Source organism: Schistocerca gregaria, chromosome X (genome assembly GCF_023897955.1).
Source record: "Schistocerca gregaria isolate iqSchGreg1 chromosome X, iqSchGreg1.2, whole genome shotgun sequence".
Taxonomy (NCBI): domain Eukaryota; kingdom Metazoa; phylum Arthropoda; class Insecta; order Orthoptera; family Acrididae; genus Schistocerca; species Schistocerca gregaria.
The window spans coordinates 705376695-705399592 of NC_064931.1; the positions used below are offsets into that span (position 1 = coordinate 705376695).

Here is a 22898-nt window from a genome sequence, read left to right on the forward strand (position 1 = left end):
ATGTGGGGAAAATGATTTTTTGAATGCCTCTGTGCATGCAGTAATTATTCTAATCTTATTCTCATAATCCATATGTGAGTGATATATAGAGGATTGTAGTATATTCCTAGAGTCATCATTTAAAGCCAGTTCTTGAAATTTTGTAGCAGATTTTCTCAGGATACTTTACATCTATCTTCAAGAGTCTTCCATTTCAGTTGCTTTAATATCTCTGTGACACCCTCCCATGGATCAAACAAATCTGTGGCCATTTGTGCTGCCCGTCTCTGTATACCTTCAACATCCCCTGTTAGTCCTATTTGTTATGGGTCCCACACACTTGAGCAATAGTGTAGAACTGGCCACATGAGTGATTTGTAAGTAATCTCCTTTGTACACTTATTATACTTGCCCAGTATTATATCTTTAAATCAAAGTCTACCACCTGCTTTACCCATGACTGAGCTTATTTGATCATTCCATTTCATACCCTACACACTTTTACACCCAGGTATCTGTATGAGATGGCCCATTTCTGACAGTGACTCATTGACAATATAGTCATAGGATACTACATTTCTTTCATTTTGTGAAGTGCACAATTTTACATTTGTGAACACTTAAAGTAATCTGCCAAACTTTGCACCACTTTGGGACCTTATCAAGATCTGACTGAATATTTATGCAGCTTATTTCAGACAGTGCTTCATCATAGATAACTGCATCTTCTGGAAAAGATTTGAGGTTACTATTAATATTGTCTGCAAGGTCATTAACATACAACATGAACAGCAAGTGTCCCAACACATTTCCCTGGGGGACACCTGCAGTTACTTTTGCACCTCCAAGGTAACACGTTGTGCTATCTGCTAAAAAGTCCTCAATCCAGTCACAAATTTTACTTGATACCCCATACAATTGTTCTTTTGACAATAAGTGTAAGTGTGGTACTGAATCAAATGCCTTTTTGGAAATCAAGAAGTTCTGCATCTACCAACCTCAAAGTACAACAATAAAGATAGAGAAAGAGTACACCAAGGAATTTGTCACATTTTACAGTGTTCAATTTTTGTCCATACGGCATATCTCACTTATGCCTTGTGCTGATTTTTCTATGGTAGAATGAACAATTTCTGTTTTTGTAAAGTTTAATTTCAAATTGGTCTACATACCTACTTCCACAAGAGTTTGCTCAGTATGGCAGATTAAGTCTTCATCTGTTTTCTGGAAGACTATTACTGTTGAGTCTTCTGCATAGAGGATGGTGCTGGACTGTAGCTGACATGGCATATCATTCTTGTAATTCAAAAATACTAGTGGCCCTAATATTGAACCATGTGGAATACCTAATTGTGTGTGTTTCCAGCCAGAGAGGAATTTTTTTGCCACTGTTATTAATAAGTACTCTTTCTTTTCTGTTTGCCATGTATGATGACATGCAACTGAGATATTTTTCATGAAAACCTTAGCTTCTCAGGTTTTGGAGAAGCAAGTGTTGATTCACAGTATCGAAAGCATTGGTAAGTTCACAAAGGATGCCTAATACACACAGTCTATTATCAGGACATCTGCTGATTTTTGTGGCCAATTCATGTATTGTGTAGGTTGTGGTGCAGTTTTTCCTGACTCCATATCAATTGCTTACAATAATGATTTAGGTAAATTATAACTTTCTATCTGATCTCATACAAGCCTTTCAAATGTTTTTGAGGAAATTGGTAACAATGAGATAGGCCAATTTTTTCTCATTTCATCTTGTTTGTCCTTCTTATGAATTGGTCAAGCTTCAGCATATTTTAATCGATCTGAAAAACACCTCTAATCAAATGACTGGTTAAACATGAGGGAGAGTGGATGCACAGTACATGAATGACTATTTTTATAGTCCCCACCTAACTGGAATGTCACCCCCACTCAGTGAGTTTAAATATTTATGGACAGGGTGATTTTTCAGAACATGAGAGTATGAAACATGGGAAAACTTAAAATCTACTGAGAAATTGATCAGTGGAGTAGGAGTTGGCCACCAATAAATCCTTTAGGCTTCTCTTAAACTGAATGGACAGCCCAACATTTCTCTCCCAAATCCATCTCCCTCCATCTCTCCATTGCCAACTCTCAGCCATCCCCACCCCATTACCACCTAGATTCCTATTTATCATTGTTGATACCAAATGCCTCTACACCAGTATCCCTCATACCCATGCCCCTGCCCACACCTTACTGTGATCAAATACTATTTCATCCAACTTTCTTCAGACTCCAAACCCACCATTTCTTATACACCCATCTCTCCTCCACACATTGCACATTATATTTACATGGCAAATTATTGTCCATGCATGACAATAATAAATGCGTAAACAAATACTCACACCATGGAACCATTCTACAGGCTGCAGTACAATTGCCTCCTGCATTTTTCCCCAGACCTTGAAATTTTTATCTACAGATCCCATTACAGCTATCTGATAAGTGCATTTGTCCATTTTCCTTGTTTAATTCACATGCTTGCTTCGCATTTTTACCTCCAATATTCTTCCATGTTGTTTATTCATACTTGTCAGTACTGATGTCATATACATTCCTCTGTATCCTTTTATAGTGTCATCCCATCTGAAATGGACCTCTGCTTCAGCTGTCTAGATAAATTCAGAAAAGTGTCCCTATCTCTGGATAAAATGCAGTCTCACATACTGGACTTAAAATGCTGCTTAAGTCATGGAATTCAACCCTCCCCCTACCCCAACAGACTAATCACAAAATTCTTCTCTCTGCATGCTACCCCACCTTTCACAATCACCATCAAAACTTCAGATTCTGCCAACCCTACCACTCACTAATCTGATACTAAAGAAATAAAATCTCCATGGATACCACATCATAGCTGGTTACTGTTGCAACATATGATGGGATTTGGCAGCTACCTACAGCTACCCATCCACCAGAGGTCAAGTGCATAACGTAAAAGATCTGTTAGGTGGCTTGTCTACACAGGGGTTCAGTTTTACACTGTTTGAATTTTGCCCATATGTAAACATCTGAAGATTATCATGGGGCCTATGCAAGCAGTTAGTGAATGATATATGTATATAACATGAACAAATATAAGTAAATAAATAAGTAATAGGGAAATAAGCAATAATTTCTCAAGATATTACTGTAAAATTTGAATTTTACAAATGATTTATTTACAGAAAGCAAATGAAATTTGCATGATGGCCACACATGGAATAATACAATCCACAATGGTACAGATGAAATCAGAAATAATTGTTCTAGCAAAGCAGTTGCGAGCAAAGGCTACCATAAACCAAAATCATTGTGCAGTGCACTCAAATTCATTTAGAATACATAAATTCCTAGTGCTTTCCAATCAACTCTCTTTGTAATAAATAGTTCACTGTACCAAAATTCAGTCACTTTTCTAGCATGCACAGTTTAAAAGTCTCAAAATCACCACCCAACAGGAAAATCAGATGCCAGACTGAGATTCATAGGAAGACTCTTAAGGAAATGTAACTCAACCATGCCTCCATCCTTGCTACCCTCCCTGTTTTCCTTTCCCTGTTGCTTCATAACCTGGGTTGTGAGTAACTAAATCCACTTTCCCTTCTTCCCTTTCTTTCCCCTCTCTCCTCCCTGATGAAGGAACATTTATTCCGAAAGCTAGGAACTTAAATTTTCGGTTGTTTTTTGTGTTTCTATCGGCTGTACTGAGCTGAGGTAAGTACTGGCCAGCCCCTCTATCTCTTTGTTAGTAATTGTTTCACATCTTTATATGAGATTTTCCATTAATTAGTTAGATCACCTATATGGTCCACATTCTTCATTGTTTTGTCCCTTTTGTTAGCTATCACTTACATCTGTCATCTAAACACTTTCTCTTCTTCAGTGTTTGACAACCATGCCTCCATCCTTGCTACCCTCCCTGTTTTCCTTTCCCTGTTGCTTCATAACCTGGGTTGTGAGTAACTATATCCACTTTCCCTTCTTCCCTTTCTTTCCCCTCTCTCCTCCCTGATGAAGGAACATTTATTCCGAAAGCTAGGAACTTAAATTTTCAGTTGTTTTTTGTGTTTTTATCGGCTGTACTGAGCTGAGGTAAGTACTGGCCAGCCCCTCTATCTCTTTGTGAATAAATACTTTCATCAATTCTGCCAATTCATTTGTGACTCAATGCATTGAACAACAGAGTAAATTTATTGGCCAGGGCTGGCAACTAGCAACACAATATGTAATGCAACTGATGCCTGTATTTAACATGTGTGTACTGTGAGGCTGATAGTGTGATGTCGACTGCTACTGTGACACATGGACTGTGAACTCGGTCATGGTGATGCACTGTCAAGGATCCAGTGGTGTGAGAAAGTCACAGCAGCCTCCGTGGCATGGAGATGCTGCAGCAAGAATGTGGTAATGTTGCAACTCAGCAGCAGTAGCATGGGCAGGACATAACAAGGGCAGTGACAAGGAGGTGGCAGTGGCAAGGATGCTGTGGTGTGGAGATGCAGCAATGGCAGCAGTGCAGAAACATGACTTGGGTGTCGACATGGAGGTGGTGGTGGCAATGGTTCTGTGGCATAGAAAAGCTATGGTGATGGCAGCAGCATGGAGACATGGCACAGGCAGTGACACAGATGTGGCAGTGGCAGGGGACACTGTGGTGTGGGCAGATGTCAGCAGGGATCAGAACAATGGCTGAAACATGACCAGTGAGTGGTGGCACAGCAACAACAGTGATGGCAGCAACATGTGAATGTAATGGCACATTTAAGGGAAACAGCAATACTGGCAGGCAGCAGTGTGATCAATGCCAGACTACTACAACTGTGTGTTTGTAGAATATCATCTCAGTTATGTGACTGGATTCATGATTTCCTGTGAGAGAGGCCACAGCTCATAGTAACTGATGGAAAGTCAGTGAGTGAAACAGAAATGATTTCTGGCAACTCCCACAATGTTATAGGCTCTCTGCTGCTTTTTATCTATATAAACAATTGAGGAGACAATCTGAGGAACAATCTTACATTGTTTGCAGATGGTTCTATCACTTATCATCCAGTAAAGTCATCAGAAGTTTAAAACAAATTGTAAAAAGATTTAGAAATGATATCTGTATGGTGCAAAAATTCGCAGTTGGCCCTACATAATTAAAAGTGTGAGGTCATCCACATGAGTTAAATTTCAATTACATGATAACTCAATCAAATCTTAAGACTGTCAGTTCAGCTAAATATCTAGGAATTACAATTACAAACAACTTAAATTGGATAGAACACATAGAAAATGTTATGGGGAAGGAGAACCAAAGACTGTGATTTATTAGAAGAACACTTAAGAGTTGCAAAAAATCTTCAAAAGAGAATGCCTAAACTATGCATGCCTGTCATCCTTTGAAATACTGCTGCATGGTATAGGATCCTTACCAGATAGGATTAACAGAGTAAACTGAAAAAGTTCAAAGAACAGTACCACCTTTTGTATTATTGAGGAAATAGGCGAGGGAGCATGATAGACATGATACAGGATTTGGGGTGGACATCATCCGTTGCAGCAGGAACTTTCGTGAAATTTCAATCACCAACTTTTTCCTCTGAATGTAAAAATATTTTGTTGACGCCAACCTACATAGAGAGGAATGATCATCATAATAAAATAAGGGAAGTCAGAGCTCACAGTGAAAGATATAGGTATATGTTTGTTCGAGAAAGGAATAATAGAGAATTATTGTGGAGGTGGTCTGATGACCTCCCTGCCAGGCACTTAAGTGTGATTTGCAGACTATCCATGTACATGTAGATGTGAAAATAATGGTTCAGTACCAGACAAAACTACCCAACTGCAAGATATCTGGAGGTTTGGTGACTACCTACAGCTACCCATCCACCAGAAGGTGACTGCACAACCTAAGAAAACTGTTAGATGGCTCATTGTATGCTTTTGCATTACCCCCATATGTAAGCATCTAATTGTTATCAGGGGGACTATGGAAATGATAGCGAATTATAAATGTATATAACATTAATAAATATAAATAAATGAATAACAGGAAATTAAGGCTTTAATCCTTCAGGATTTTAATGTAGGCTTACCACACTTTTGAATTTACTGCTGATTTACCTACATGGTATAATACTATCCCAAATGGTACAAATGAAATCAGAAAGCATGCAGAGCAATTGCAGACAATGGGTACCATGAGCCAAAACTGTCGTGCAGTGCACTCAGATTCTGTTAAGCTGTATAAATTCATGGTGCTTTACAAATTCAATCAAATTTTGTAATAAATAGTTCTCCACACTAAAGTTTGGTCACTTTTCTAACATTCACAGTTTAAAAGTCTCAATATCACCAACTGATGTACTGAAAATGACTAACTTCTGCATAAGCACGTGTTAGTGGAGAACTCTGTTTTGGGCACACAACAGTACTAATCTAAGATTTTTGTTTGTAATAAGTAGGTTTTTTAATTTATCCTTATGCTATATATTCAATTTGTAGCCAGATTTCATCCACTAATGATTGCTACATAGTGTGCACTGGCAACATGTTGTTATCTGTTGTTAAATGAATTTGCAAACAATTGTTAATATTTTTTTTAAATATGACAAACACAGTGATATTTTATAAGAATTTTCTTGTTGTTGTGATATCAACACTGTTTCCAGATTTTTGGAGCTCTTCTGGATAGCATTTTTGTATTTTTGGGGAATCTTTATTTTAGTTCCAAATACAGCAGGAATCTTGCCATGCTGTTCCCCCTCTGTCTCCTTATTAGAAATTCTCAGCAACATCTGCTTGATCTGTGCTTACCTGTGTGGCCTGGCAATCACCTTGCAACTTGCCATGTATATATATTTCTCAACAGTAGATGACACAGTGTAGTACCTGGCAATTTTATCAAATTACATGACACTGTGGCCTGATATCTTTCACTATGCTCCCATAGGAAGAATCTCAGCTCTTGTTGACCAACACCTCCAGCCAATAGCCTAACCTCCCATATCAAGGACATGAACCACTTCCTTTCAATTACCACCTGAATCCCTGCTTGTCACTGTTAACACAAATTCCTATAAACCAACATCCCTCAGTCCATGCCCATGGCCTTGTAAGATTGAACACTACCATACCCAATGTCCTTCTGACTCAAGACACACCACTCCATTTCATGAACATATAACTTCTTCTCCTATGAGGGGAAGATATACAAACCAATCTGCAGGTCAGCACTGGGCAACTGCAGAGGACTCTGTTTTGTCAACCTTTTTATAGATCATCTAGATGAAACATTTGAAGCCAGCCAGAATCCCAAACCCCTTGTCTGGTTTGTATTCATTGATAATATTGTCATTACTCAAGAGCCAGGGCCCAGACACCCTCTCCTCATTCCTCCACAACCTCAACACCTTCTCTCCCATCCACGTCACTTGGTCCTGCTCTGCCCAGTATACCATCTCCACAGACAATGACCTACACCTCTCTGATGGCTCCATCCAAACCTTTGTCCATATCTAGTGCAGTAACCATTAACCTCGGACTAGAACAACTGAACCATATCCTTCATCAAGGTTTGAACTATTTATCATTGTGCCCAGCAGTGAGGAACATCCCACCCATAATTGTTGCCATCCATCTCAGAGTCTCATCTCCACAACATCTTAATCCAGTTTTATGTTACCCAAAAGACCCACCTACAAGACTTCTCTGATACACACACCTAGTACATCCTACATCACTCTCATCATAGGATTACCTATCCTATTAGAGGCAGGGCCACTTGTGAAAGTATTCCTGTCATATACCAGCTGTAACTTCTGCACAACATTTTATGTCAGTACAGCCACCAGCCAGTTCTTCCCCCAAATGAATGGCCACTGCCTAACTGTAGCCAAGAGCAGAGTTGACTACTCACTGGCTGAACACATTGCCAAGCACAACATACTTGATTTCAACAACTTCTTCGCAACCTGTATCCCTCCCCCCCCCCCCCCCCCCCCCCCCCACCTCACCCCTTTAGGCTCTCTGAATTATGTAGATGGTAGCTGTCCATGCAACACACCCACTGATCCCATAATCCTCCTGCCTTCAATCAAGCAGCTCTAGACCCTGTCCCAAACTCACCTTCCTCTCTGCACCGGGATCCTAACCTCAGTCATCTTTCCACTAGGACTTTTCATTACCATATTTCGAAAAATTGTATTTCCACATTCCAGTTCCTGTCAGATCACCAAAGTTAAGCAGTGTCGGGCTGGGCTAGCACTTGGATGGGTGACCATCCAGTTTGCTGGGTGCTGCTGGCAAGCAGGGTGCACTCAGCCCTTGTAAGGCAAACTGAGGAGCTACTTCATTGAGAAATAGTGGCTCTGGTCTTGTAAACTGATATACAGCTGGGAGAGTGGTGTGCTGACCATATATTTCTGCATATCAACATTCGCGTCCAGTGACACTTGTGAACAGAGGATGACACAGCAGCCTGTCGGTACCAATGGGCCTTAATGGTTTGTTCTGGCAGAGTTAAGCTTTGTTTCCATATTAAATTTTTATAGGTTTGGAACACATTTTTAGTTATTTTCCCATCACTCATGATGATACTATTTTTTATGAGCTTCATAATGTGCATTTTCTGTTTCATTGGTAAGGAAGTGTTCCATGTACTCTTCTGGTCAATTTTTTACTATCCCTTGAACTTCACCAGTCCTTACAGAAGGCCTGCTGCCTATATTTTTCTTGACCTTCAGTAAAGTTTATGTTCATCTCGAATATGCAATTAATATAGCAAAACCCCCCACCTGAAGTACTTCGGTAGGTCCGTTGTGTTGTACACTGTTTGTTGATTGAACCAGTCATGCAGTAAAAGGAATCCATGGACAGCATTCCTTGTTGCTTGTTTTGGATAGTCTAGTATTTTTTTCATAAATCTTCCCTGGACTGATAACATGCCATGGAGAAAAACAAGGACCATTTTTATGTCCCAGAATGTGATGATTTCCTTGTGTTAAGATGAACAAGTTTTCTTTGGAATTGAGTGTGTGTGGCAATTTTTCAGTGCTTGCTAATTACTCATAGAAATGTGACAATCTATCTGTGTTTCAGTGACTGTTAACATCAAATTAAATAGATTATCATATTGTTCCATCATGGCATGAACTTTGCACTAATCATATTTGTAACCAACTCGGCATAAATGAGGCCATGACTTTTCAAACACAAGATTGCTGCAGCAAAGGTCTGATGTATTCTAGCTCACTGTACTTGGAATACAGGAAACACCAGTGTCATTTTTTATAAACATAATTTTTCTTCAGTTTCTGTTAGACTTCTTATCTTAACATTCTGGCCTCATAACTACCTTCCTCCTTCCTTCCAGGTCTATGTTAGCATGCCTACATCATACGAGGTGTGACTGGAAAGTTTTAAGAATGGATCTGGTACTTCTTACTGGTTTGGGAGTCACGTACACGGAGAGTGGGAAGTGAGTCATTGCCTTGTTCTTGAATGCCCTCTTATAGGAAACTGTATTTCCTTTATTCAGTCCATTGTGGAAGCCGGCTGAGTGTCAGTCTGTTGGTGTGAAAGTTCGTGACTTAGTGCACTCTGACTGTAGACTTACAATTAGGGAGATGGCTGATGAACTTAATTTAAGTTTCTATGCAGTTCAGTCGATTTTTAACTGAAGATCTGAACATGCATCGAGTGTCCAGAAAAATTCATTCCAAAAGTATTGTCAAGTGACCAGAGACAACAGCGACTTGAAGTGTGCCAAGAACTGATTAATCGGACTAAAAATGACCCAGATTTGTTAAATAGGATAATTACAGGTGATGAATCATGGGTGTATGGATATGATTTGATTCTGAAACCAAAGTGCAGTCTTTGCAGTGGAAGACTCCATGTTCACCACGGGGGGGGGGGGGGGGGGGGGGGGGGGGGGGGGGGGCGGAAACGGCAAAGTCGGTCAAAGGCGAATACAATATTTGTGATTTTTTTCTATTCTACTGGTATTGTGCATCATGAATTTACCCCTTGAGGGCAGACAATTCTGGAAATACGGGAGTTGGGTGCTACACCATGACAATGCTCCGTCTCATCGTGCCTTCTCCATCATTGAATTTTTGACCAAATTCAAAATTTATGTGCTTCCAGGACTGTCATATTCCCCTGATTTGGCCCCTGCAGACTTCTATCTGTTTCCTAAACTGAAATTTTCACTGAAAGGGAAGTGATTTGACTGGATTGAAGACATCCAGGCAAATGCAGAGAGCATCCTTAACAAACATCAGGAAAAAAATTTCAAGGAATATTTCCAAAAGTGGAAACACTGTTGGAGTCAGTGTGTTCAGTCAGAAGGAGACTATTTTGAAGGAGATGACTCACAGTAGCATGTAATTATCACCATTGTACAATTACAAGCTGATTCTTAAAACTTTCCTATCACAACTCATATGGAGATAACATTAAGAAGAAAATAAACTTTTTCTGTTTCATTAAAGTCTAGTTCAGAGATAAGTTTGGAAGTTTTATTTAAAGATTTTCCAAAACTGACTTGCTAATACTCATTGGCTATCAACATGTTAGTGGCTTTAGAAGCATTGTTTTTCTGGCTTGAAATTGTACATTTAATTTTCTTAATTGAGTAATTAATTCTAAAAGTACTGTATTGATTGCTTATTTGATAGGATGTTGTGTGTTTTATTTATCTATTTAATCACTTAGTCTAATGTAATTAAATGAATTATAAATTCTGATTAATGTACATTGTAGGGCCGTGGTCGTTATGTTAATCATGTGGTAATCCAACAAAATCCTGTGATAATGCAAGAGACAGATAAAACAGTAAGAGTAGAATGTTCATTTGATGCAAGTGATCAGACTGTATCATATGCACCAACCGGAGGACGAAATCCAGAAGGAAGTGGTATCAGTGTCACGTAAGTATTTTCTGCTATAAACCAAGATTGTTCAATGAGATATAAAATTGTATTTGTGCATATATTACCTGCACATACCATTAACTTTGCTTTATATTACTGCAACTTTGTTAAATACGGTGACAACATGCAATGGAATATGGTGATTATCATTTAACTTTTATGTACCAAGGATATTATAAATGATCCACACAAAGTCATATTATAATAATACAATGAACTTTAGAGTTACTGGAAATATCTGTAGTCGGAAAATGCATTTTGGGCATCATATTGACTAAACTCTTTAGAAAATGCATAAAAATTGATGCAATGTTTTTTAAGCCCAGTGGCTATGTATTTACCAAATGGTAGAGAGAACAATTTGGCAGTAATGTTGAAAAGCTCTCAGATTTCCAGTGAGGTATAGTCATTGAGGTACTATGGCATATGATTGAATGCCATACTCATTGTCTTCTAGCAAACTGACTTAACCAGAAAATGATGAGTGTGACACTCATCAAAACATAGCAGTATCTATCACTAGCACCTGGCTAAAACCCTGGGAGGTTTTCATCTGTAGTGTACACCAGATAAACATTCACACAATCTGGTGTTGATTGCACTCCAAATTTATACTGTTCTATTTTATGTGAGCAATAAAACAAATTCTTAATGATACGTCCTCGGGGGAGCCAAAATAAGTTAGTAATGCAGTTGTGTGTAAAAATTGAGAAAGACTAAGAAGTTTATTGGTTTCTGGAATCCATGTTACTGGTTCATTGTACCCTTCAAGACATGAACATGATCCCACAATAGCTATTTGTGCTTAGAAAACCTACCGTAATTTCAACTGTAGAATTAGGATTGTCTTCTTCCCAGAATGAGGAATTTCTTTTGACTGACAAACATGATTAAAATGAGAGAGATCTTGTTTGGCCCAACTATTAAATTGCTGCAGCATATCTTTGAATCTGTTAATTGTTAGGAAAAGTTCCTATGACCTTAACAAAGCTGAATGCAACTTCTATCTGGAGAAAGGGCAGTTGCAATCTAATTCATTATTGGTTGAAACTCTAACCATTTGCCTCCATGATTTTTTGTAGTAATAAAATAGTAGATCCAAACTCGCAGTGGAGATAATATTAGCAAAATGCTCTGCCATTGTCTTGGAAATATCTTAAGTGTGATGTGGACACTGCTCTGCTTAATTATAGCTACTTATTTGAGTGTTCCATGGATTAGAATTGCAACCTCTCGCTATGAAGTGAAATGAGTTAGTTTTACAATTATAGTAAATCATCTCAGAAAAAATTACGGCAACATGCTGACCATTTTCATGATTTTGTAAGGCGCTTTTTTATGTACATACAGTGATTTATACCTACCTATAAGGAGCAGTCAAATGAACATGAGACAGATGGAAAAAAAGTAATTCAACTGCTTATTATTTCAAAAGTAATCACCATAACTGTTAATACATTTATCCCACTGTGAGGCAAGACAGTCAATGCCTTCATGGAAAAATGTTTCCAGTTGCTTATAGAACCATGATTGTACCCAGGTGTGCATCTCTTTGTCTGAAGCAAATTGATGGCCACAAATGTCTTTCTTCAGAATCCATGTTCTTCAGAACACCAATAATATGGCAATCACATGAGGAGGGATCATGACTGTATGGAGGATGTGTATTGAATTCTGAGGGAAATTTCTGCAGCAGACTTGAAACTACTGTGGCAACATGTAGATCCACCCACTTGTAACTTTGAACAAAGAGCGCCCTCATGGGTACGATCATGGTTCTGTAGGCAACTGCAAACTTTTTTCCATGATGGCATTGACCACCTTGTCTTACAGAAAGCTAAACATTTTAACAGTTATATGATTAGCTTTGAAATAATATTTTCCATCTGTCTCATTTTCATTTTACTGCTCCTAATATGTTTGATGTCTCTCGTGCTCTCTTAAAAGCACACTCAGAATTTCTGTGTCACACTAAGGCTGAATGATTGATAGTGTAAATCATTTCTCCTTCTAGTATTATATTTATGAATATTACTGTTGTTGGCAGTGGCAAGAAAATCATTTCTCAAGAAGAGAAATTTGTTAACATCGAGTATAGATGTAAGTGTCAGGAAGTCTTTTCTAAAAGTATTTGTATAGAGTGTAGCCATGTATGGAAGTGAAACATGCACCATAAAGAGTTTAGACAAGAAGAGGAAAGAGGCTTTTGAAATATGGTGCTACAGAAGAATGCTGAGGATTAGATGGATAGAGCACATAACTAATCAGGAAGTACTGAATATAATTGGGGAGAAGAGAAATTTGTAGTACAAACTAATTAAAGAAGGGAACTGTTGGTACAACACATTTTGAGGCATCAAGGGACCACCAGTTTAGTACTATGAGTAAATCGTGTGTGTGTGTTTGTGTGTGTGTGTTTGTGTGTGTGTGTGTGTGTGTGTGTGTGTGTGTGTGTGTGTTAAAAAATCATAGAGGGGGGCCAAGAGATGAATACAGTAACCAGATTCAGAGGGATGTTGCTGTCAAACTGTGATTGATTACTGACAGCAAACTTCATAATGTAGTAAATACACTGTTGTCAGTGTTCCCAACTGTATAAGCAGCTGTTTACAGGAGGCTTGAGAGTCGACACCACACATTATCTTCATTATATGATTTTGTGTAACAAATACCTTTTTTCTCAATATCCAAAAATATGATACTGTATGACATTAGTGAATGAAAACAGGAAAAATAGGTCACCTTTTTTTACAGTTTCATCTCCAAAAATCTGATATCTGTAATGCAAAAGCTGCAGTGCTTAGTCATTTAAGAATATCTGCAGTATGTGGTTTCCAGTTCAGGTTCTGCTCAGTATAAAAACCTAAGAAATTTGAATATTCTGTTCCATGTACTGATTTACCCCATGCATTATGTACAAGAGTATGAACAGGCTTTGTGCAATACAGAATTGAATTTATTGTGTTTTATCTAAATCCAGTGAGGGTCCATTTTCAGAGAAAAGGTTATAGTTTTCAAGAAAATATTGTTTACATTTTCAAGTGTTGAAGCTACTCCATTGGGTTTGGTAACAATACTTGCATTGTCAGCAAACAGAACTTTCTATGCATCTTGAATATATGATGGAAAACCTTTTTCATATAACAAGAACAAGAGTAGACCCAAAATTTATCCCTGTCATTCACCTGTAATGATTATATCTCATTGTGAAGATGCTGTTTCATTTTGCATTCTTCAACCATTTACTAGCAAGATATCTGGTAGCGTAATATTTTAGCTTCTATTGGAAAATACTCCTAAGTCTGCAATCAGATGCTTTCAACAAGTCACAGAAGATAATGGTTGGCAACATTTTGTCATTCAAATTCTAGTTTAGCTGATTCATGAAATGAAAAATAGCATGTTCTGTGGAGAGACCTCTTTGAAATCCAAATTGAGACATGCTAGGTACCTTACTTTGAGAGAGATGTGTTATGATGCCTGCATAAGTTTTTTCTAGTGCCTTCAAGAGAGATGTAAGTAGTGAGACTGGTTGGTAATTATTTACATCTGTTCTACTTACTTTCTTGTGAAGGGGTCTGATGATAGCATATTTCCATCTGTCTGGAAAAACACCCTATGATAGTGATGTGTAGGATATATGACTTAATACATTGCATGTGTGTGAAGAACTTGATTTTAATACTTTTCTGAAGATGTTGTCAACTCTGTGAGAGATGTTTTTGGATTTTGATCGAGTTAATTACATTCTTAAGATCTTTTGTAGAGCATTGTATGTTCATGTGAGGCACTGCTTCTTATATATATTGTAATGCTTTATCACCTGAACTGTCCAGACCTTCAGAGCAACTTTGAGGGACTGATTGTTAAATACATGTATTGACTACCTTACTGCTATCATTTATTAGTTGCCAGTTCTTTATAATAACAAAGTCTCCACATTCTGTGAGTGATTTCCCAGTTTCTTGTTTATCTACTGCCCATATAAATTTAATTTTACTATCTTAATTATTAATTTCAAATATTATAGATAGATTTTTTGATTTGTAATCCTTAAACCAGTACAGTATTTTTTGTTATACACTATTAGTTCTACTTCTCTTTTTGTCCTAACCATTTCAAACAATTTTTTTCCCTTGCACATGGTATTTTGATTCCTTTTGTAAGCCAAGGTATTTTCATTTCATTAATATCATACTTTACTGTTTTCTTCAGAAACCAGTGGTTAAAACTGATAGAAATGCATCTTCAAATAAATTAAATTTGGACAAGGGAAACTCAAGGCAGTAATACCAACTATGTAGGAAAAAGACATATTGCTACGTACTTTAAAGAAGACACGTCAAGTTGCAGACAGGCACAATTAAAAGGCACCCACATAAAGCTATCAACCACAGTCTTCATTAGTAAAAGAGAGATACTCACACCATCCACCCGCACACAAGCAAGCACCCCTCATGCACACACAACTGCCAAATCCAGCATCTTGAGCTGGAATGCAACATCATGTGGGATACAAGCAGCAATCAGGAGGGGGTGGGAAAGGGGAAAGGATAGTATTTTATGGATGGGGAGACAGATGAACACTGTGTGGTGGAGTGTGCAGGGACTAGATTGCCAACAGGTGTAGCATCAGTAGGTTGTGGTGCACAAAGGTGGCAAAAAAAGGAGAGGACTGGGAAAGATGGGCAGATGCATGGGCAGAGAACTATAAATAAACAGGGTGGAGGATGAGAATGGGGAGGAGATGATACAGAGTGGATGGGAACTATTGGGTGGAGTGTGTTGGGACAGTGTGTTACCATAGGCTGAGGCTGGGATACTAAGGGAGCAGAGAATGTGTTGTAAAGATAACTCCCATCTGTGCAGTTCAGAAAAGCTGGCAGTGGAGGGAAGGCTCCAGATGGCTTGGGTAGTGAGGCAGCCATTGAAATCAACGGTGTTATGTTCAGTTGCATGTTGTGCCATGTGATGGGCTACTTTGCTCTTGACCATAGCTTGGCAGTGGTCGTTCATCCTGGTGAACAGCTGATTGATAGTCATACCAATATAAAAAGCTCCACAATGATTGCAGCAGAGCTAGTAAGTGACTTCCATAGATGGCCCTACGCATGGTGGGCAGGACTGGAGTAGGTAGTGCAGGGTGGGTGGATTGGGCAGGTTTTGCACCTGGGTCATCCACAGGGACATGATGCTTGTGGCAAGAGGTTGGGATTGGGCATGACATATGGATGGACTAAGATGTTGTGGAGGTTGGGTGTGCAATCAAACACCACTTTATGAGGGGTGGAAAGTATCTTGAGCGGAATGTCCCACATTTCAAGGCACAATGATTGGCAATCAAAACTCTGACAAAGGATGTCGTTCAGTTATTCCAGTCCAGGGTGGTACTGGGTGAAGAAGGGGACACTTCTTTGTGGCTGGTACTTGGGGGTGGTGGGGGGACTGGGGGTGTGACGGGAAATATCACGGGAAATCTATTTGCAGATTAGGTCTAGGGGTAGGGCCTGTCTGTGAAGGCCATGGTGAGGCTCTCAGCACACTGGGCAATGGAGTTTTTGTCACTGCAGATATGCCATCCTCAGGTGGCAATGCTAAATGGGACAGATTTTTTGGTGTGAAAGGGATGAAAGCAATCAAAATGCAGGTGGTTGGTAGGTTTAATTTGGAGAGAGGTGTGGATGAAACCATCAGAGAGGAGGACATCAACATCTAGAAAGGTGGCATGCTGGGTTGAGGAGGACCATATGAGGTGGATGGGAGAGAAGGTACTTAGATTCTGAAGGAACAAAGATAAGGTATCTTGGCCATGAATCCAGATCATGAAGATATCATCAATGAACCTTAACAAAGAGTGGTGGGTTGGTGGTTTGGAAAGCTAGGAAAGTCTCATCTAGATGGACCATAAAAAGATTGGCATAGGAGGATGCTACGATGCTACGCAGGAACCCATGGCTGTGCCATGGATTTGTTTGTATACTTCCCTTCAAATGAGAAGTAGTTGTGAGTTAGGATAAAGTAAGTAATGTGTATTAGGAATTAGGTAGTGGATTTGGAGTCTGAAGGACATTGGGAAAGGTAGTGTCCAATAGTGGTAAGAACATGGGCATGAGGGATGTAGGTGTATAGGGAGGTGGTGTCAACAGTGACGAGTAGGGATCCAGGAGGTAAATGGGTGGGGATGGTGGAGAGTCAGTGAAGGAAGTGGTTGGTGTCTTTGATGTGGGAGTGTAGATTATGGGCAGTTGGTTGGAGGTGTTGATCAATGAGGGCCAAAATTATTTCAGTGAGGGCACAATAACCGACCACAATGGCGTGTCCAGGATTATTGGGCTTGTGGATTTTGGGGAGCATGTAGAAGGTGGGTTTGCAGGGTTTCTAGGGGTGAGGAGGGAAATGGATTCATGGGAGATGCTGTGGGAGGGGCCTAAGGCTTTAAGCAGGGATTGGAGTTTGTATTGTACTTCAAGGATGGGATCACTCTGGCAGAGTTTATAGGTGGAGGAGTCAGATAATTGGTGGAGGCCTTCTGACAGTTAGTCACTGTGATTCATAAAACCAAAACCAAACCCCTAGTCTTGTTCAGGTTCATTGATGATATCTTCATGATTTGGACTCAAGGCCAAGTCACCCTGTCTTCATTCCTTCACAACCTCAACACCTTCTACCCCATCTGCTGCATGTGGTCTTCCTCAACTAGCATCATGCTGCCTTCCTAGATGTTGAACTCATCCCATCTGATGTTTTCATCTGCATCTCTGTCCTCATTAAATCCATCAACCACCAACAGTACCTGCATTTTGACAACTGTCATCCCTTTCACACCAAAAAATCCTTCCCATATAGTTTGGCCACCTGGAGATGGTGTACCTACAGTAACAAAAACTCCCCTGCTTGGTGTCTCACCAAGGCCTTCACAGACAAACAGACAAATGCTACCCCCCGACCTAATTCACAAACAGATTTCCCATACAATTTCCCCTCACACCTCCCATCCTTTCACCACCGCCAAAAACCAGCCACAAATGAATGTCTCCTTCATCACCCAGTACAACACCAGACTGGAATAACTGAAACACATCCTTCACCAGGACTTTGATTATCTATCATTGTGCCCTGAAGTGAGGGACATCCTACCTGAGATACTTCCCACCCCTTGTAAAGTGGTGTTCTGGTGTACACCTGACCTCCACAACATCCTAGTCCATCCCTGTGCCACTCCCAATCCCAACCCCTTGCCACAAGGAGGATATCCCTGTGGAAGACCCAGTTGCAAAACCTGCATGATCCCCCCCCACTCAGCCCTACCTATTCCAGTCTCGTCACAGGTTCATCCTACCCCATCAGGGGTTGGGCCATCTGTGAAAGCAGCTACATCATTTATGAGCTCTGCGGCAATCATTGCACAGCTTTTTATATTGGTATGACTACCAACCAGGTGTTCACCAGGATGAATGTCCACTGCCAATTATAGCTAATTTCAATGTCAATGGCTGCTTAACTGACTGAGTCATCTGGATCCTACCCTCCACCACCAGCTGTTCTGAACTGCACAGATAGGAGTTACCCTTATGACACATTCTCTGCTCTCATATATCCTGGTCTCAATCTATGGTAACATATTGTCGCCACCCCCCTCCCCCCTCCCCCCAAGACAACAGTTTCCCAGTCCTCTCCTTTTTTTCCCCAGCTCCCTGCCCCACAACCCCCTGACGGTGCACATGTAGGCAGTCTAGTCCCTGCACAGTCCACTAGACAGCATTCATCTCTCTCCCCCTTCCCATGCCTGTAAGCTCCAAACACACACCTTCTCCTTCCCTGCTCCCTCCAGATTGCTGTCTGCAACCCATGTGATGCCGCATTCTGGCCCGAAATGCTGAAGTTTGTCGTTGTGTGTGCATGAGGTGTGCTTGCATTTTGTGTGTGTGTGTGTTTGTGTGTGTGTGTGTGTGTGTGTGTGTGTGTGTGTGTGTGTGTGTGTGTGTGTGTGTTGTACTGATAAAGGCAGTGGCTGAAAACATAATGTGAGTGTCTTTTAATTGTGCTTGTCTGCAGATTGATGTGCCTTCTTTACTGTAAGTAGCAATCTGTCGTTTTCCTACATTGTTAAATTAAATTTGGAATTTACGTCTATCACACTCTATACATTCTTCCACTGAGCATCCTTTAAGGCTGCCTTGAAACTTTCTGCTGTCTGTTCATTAATTACTCAATTACATCACTTCACTGTAAGTTATTTAGCATGACTAGTACTGCATCATGGCCAGAGAGGTCATTCACTACTGAATAAACATTTACATCACTGATTAAGCATTCACCTACAAAAATGTTACCTATTGGATTTGTGCTTTCTTGTGTAATTATGATGGGAGAATTAACAACAGAAAACCTGTAAGTGTCAGTTAAAACATCCAAATAGTTTTTTTTCTACCTCAATCCTTCATAAAATTAATATTAAGCTCTGCAGTCTATCATTTGTGTTTGTTTGCTAAGTGGCATAATCATTGCTAAAAATTTTGTAACAATTATAAATGACATTTGTGGTAGCAGAAATTCACAAGCACAGGATTTCAGTTGTTGATCTAAGCAGAAACTACTGGTATCAAGAGATTTGAACTTGATTTTATTTTTTTGCCTTCTCCAAAGCTTTTCCTTTGTTCCTATTTTACCTGCAGAAAAGGTCTGCTAATTTATAGGCCTCTATGTTTAATATTAGGATTCCTATATTTATATTATGCTCAGACAGACATAATACATTAGCTTCCTTTTGACATTATATATCGTGTAAGCAGATAAAGAGTTTGACAACTTCATATTTTAGTACTCTAATAATTTGATACATAATGGTAAGGTTATTTAGACAAGGTTTTTTTGTGTGACACTTCATTTCTCTGGACTTCTCCTAAAGTAGTCTGCCTGAATGAGGCATTTAATGTAAAAACGTCTTAGCTCTTACACCTATACTCACAGTAATTCTGCCAGATAGATAAATGTAACCGTGATTGTATGTTACAAAACTTCACAATTGATTATCTCACTTTAGTTGAACTGGTGGTACACTTACTTGAGTCCAGGAACTCTCATCACAATCTATCCTCCACTTTTTAAAATTATCTTTAATGATGTTCTGTCTTTTCATTTTAGTTTTCCAAATACTGCATGCTTCTCTGTGGCTACCCTGCACATGAATCTTCAAAGTGTACCACTTTCAAAGTGTCACCCACTCATCTATGACTGCAGCATGACAATCGTTGGTGAATCAAAACATAATCTATATTTTGTGATCACATGATGACATCAGTATTTGTGCATCTCAAAGTGTCGGCCATTTGTGCATGGCTGCACCATTATTTCACCAAAGGATATGCTGTCTGTTGAGATTACATGAAGATGTTGATATGGATGCAACAGCAGCAAAATGGATCATACTTGTGATCTGATACACAAAGTCTTTGTGTTCATGCACACATCACTGACTTCACAGGTTCCAGTTAGCATTTCTGAGGCTTCATTTCTGTGGCTTCCTTTTGAGGGCACTTCTGTCTGTTAAATAATCACAGACAGGGAAGGGGTCATTCAAATGAAGGTCATTATCATCTTCCCACTGATCTGTGTCTCTGAGGAAGTGAGAAAAAAGGCAGGGTGGTAAAAATTCCAGTAGGAGTGCTGCAATCCCTCATGTGTCCAGTATAGAGAAAACATGAAGTCTCAGATTGGATGACACTCATGGGACTTCATCTCTAGGCCTATAAGAGTGTCAGCATAGCATGTAGTATACATTTTTGTAAGTCCCCCAGAATGAGAAATGGTGTGAGAGTTCATCAAGAAGGGTCTTCAGTGTCTGGTGAAAAATAAAGTACCAGTTATCTTTCTCTGAATAAACAGTGTTACTGCTATTGATTGTAAGTATATGGTAAAGGCATTAGGCGAGGCATATTGACTTTTACTAACAAATACAGAAACACATGTCTTACATCCTTAGATAAATATACTTTTCATTGTACGAAGCCCTCATGAATACATTGTTTCCTCAAAAATGTAGAGTTTGTCTTCAAAACAAAAATGCATAATTCATATTTATAAAAATAGGATATATGCTAATGTTCTTTCACAGATCCTAAATGAAATGGTCTTCAATAATGTGGAATCAGTAAAACATTTCAGACATATTTTAATTTGAAACATATCACAAATGAAAGTGTGTAAGTTAATTCTTAAGTTACTGCAGTGCTCAATTTGTGATGGTATGCATTGGTACACCATACCATTACCTCTGATGAGAAAAAAATCAGAAACATAGACTTTTACATATGATACAATAGGACTTTTGCTGCAGTTGAAATGATGTGAAACAAATGTTGTATTCGCACTTTTAAAATGTTTAGAAAAGCCATAAAATAATGTTTTAAGAAATCTAAATTAAAAAAAACTGGAAGGTCACAGTACCAAATTTTCTTTATAGAATATACAGGGCGAACAAATTGTATAATTCATGCACTCAGATGACCCAATGCAGTTCCTTACATACTAACAGTACAAAAATATACATCACAAAACTTCATTTCATTCATATTTTTGGTTGAAAAAGTACACTTAAGAAAATCAATTTGGCAACACTGTGGTTACATGTGTGGGTTTTACATAGCGTAGAACCATGATAACACACTTTTAGAGTAAGAATTAACATTTATTTCGGCACTGAACAGAGTGAATATAGTAACAGATGTCAAACATGGCATAAGCAAACAAAGACAGAATGCAAAGGCAAAGAAAATAGTCCAAAGAGGTGGTGCTTTGTGCCATGGACACAACAGAGGTGCCCCCCCCCCCCCCCCCAGCCCTCACCCGGCAGTGCAGAGCATGGCAGGGTGAAGCTAGCTTACCTCGATAAAAACATCCTGGTGCCAGCAGGGGGCAAAGGCAGCATCCAGCAAGCAAAGTGTGTGCCGGGGGCAATGGGAAGTGGCTGCGTGAGGGATCACATAGGCTTTAATCATTGAACCAAAACCATACTTGCTCATAGTAATTTCAAGGCATTAATGCATAGAACTTTCCAATGTACAGGGGTGCCGCCCATGGCGCGGATTCAGTGACAAGTGCCATTGATGATTGCCAAGATCCATGAAGGGAGGGAGGAACATATGTGGGGGTGAGAGGGGGGGCATGAGTGGCAGTGGTTGACTGACCTTGGCATGCCAGGATGGCGTGTGTGGAGTGTTGGCAGCATGTGACGACTGAGTACACGGTGCGGTAGCCATGAAATGTGGGGGATCCCATGAAGCGAGAACATGGGGGCCATGCCTGGCCTGAAAGAAGTGGGCGGGGCATTGCCGGCAGATGATGATGGAGGGCATGGTGCAGCAGCAACGCTTGACACAGAAGTGAAGCAGAGTGAAGACACAGTAGGAGAGGGAGGCAGTGTCGAAAGAAGAGGCTCTGCAGAAAGGATGTGTAAGGTGCTCTGTGCTTGAGCCAATTCAGCTGAGGCAGTAGCAGTGCAGTGCGTTACGTGTGCGGAGCCTGTCAATCTGTTTGCAGACATCCGCTAAATCGGAGACATGCCATAATACCTTCGAGAAGAGATGCACATGTGGAAAGCATAGCCAAGGAGGTGGAGAGTGGAGATGTACCAAGTTCATTTGAGCATGGACTGGTAGAACCAGATGCATGGCAGAGTGTAGCAACGTGCAGGTCTGGTAAAAGTTCATAATGGTGTAGAAAGTGTAATCCAATTACAGGTTCGTCCACGTCAGTGACATGGAAAGTCCAAGGAAAGGTGGCGACTGGTGATAGGCAAAGTGACATCTTGATGGAGCCAAAGACCATGATAGGAGAGTGATTTACAGCAATCAAATTGAGTTTAGCAGGAGAAAGCATGTTGCCCACATGCTTGGGCAGAATGGTGCCGACTTCAGCACCAGTGTTGACGAGAAGGGGTCTGCCTGATGACAAGTCAATGACGTAGAGGTGTCGCGCCACTGG

General features: G+C 39.8%; 1 protein-coding gene across 2 annotated transcripts in view; it reads left to right on the top strand.

The window, feature by feature from the left end:
- LOC126299294 (uncharacterized) overlaps positions 1-22898 on the top strand; it is a 483067-nt gene that overhangs the window by 422065 nt on the left and 38104 nt on the right. For both annotated transcript variants that reach the window (XM_049991089.1, XM_049991090.1), the window contains exon 23: positions 10747-10913. In XM_049991089.1, coding sequence (XP_049847046.1) covers positions 10747-10913 — 167 coding nt within the window. The remainder of the gene's footprint in view (positions 1-10746; positions 10914-22898) is intronic.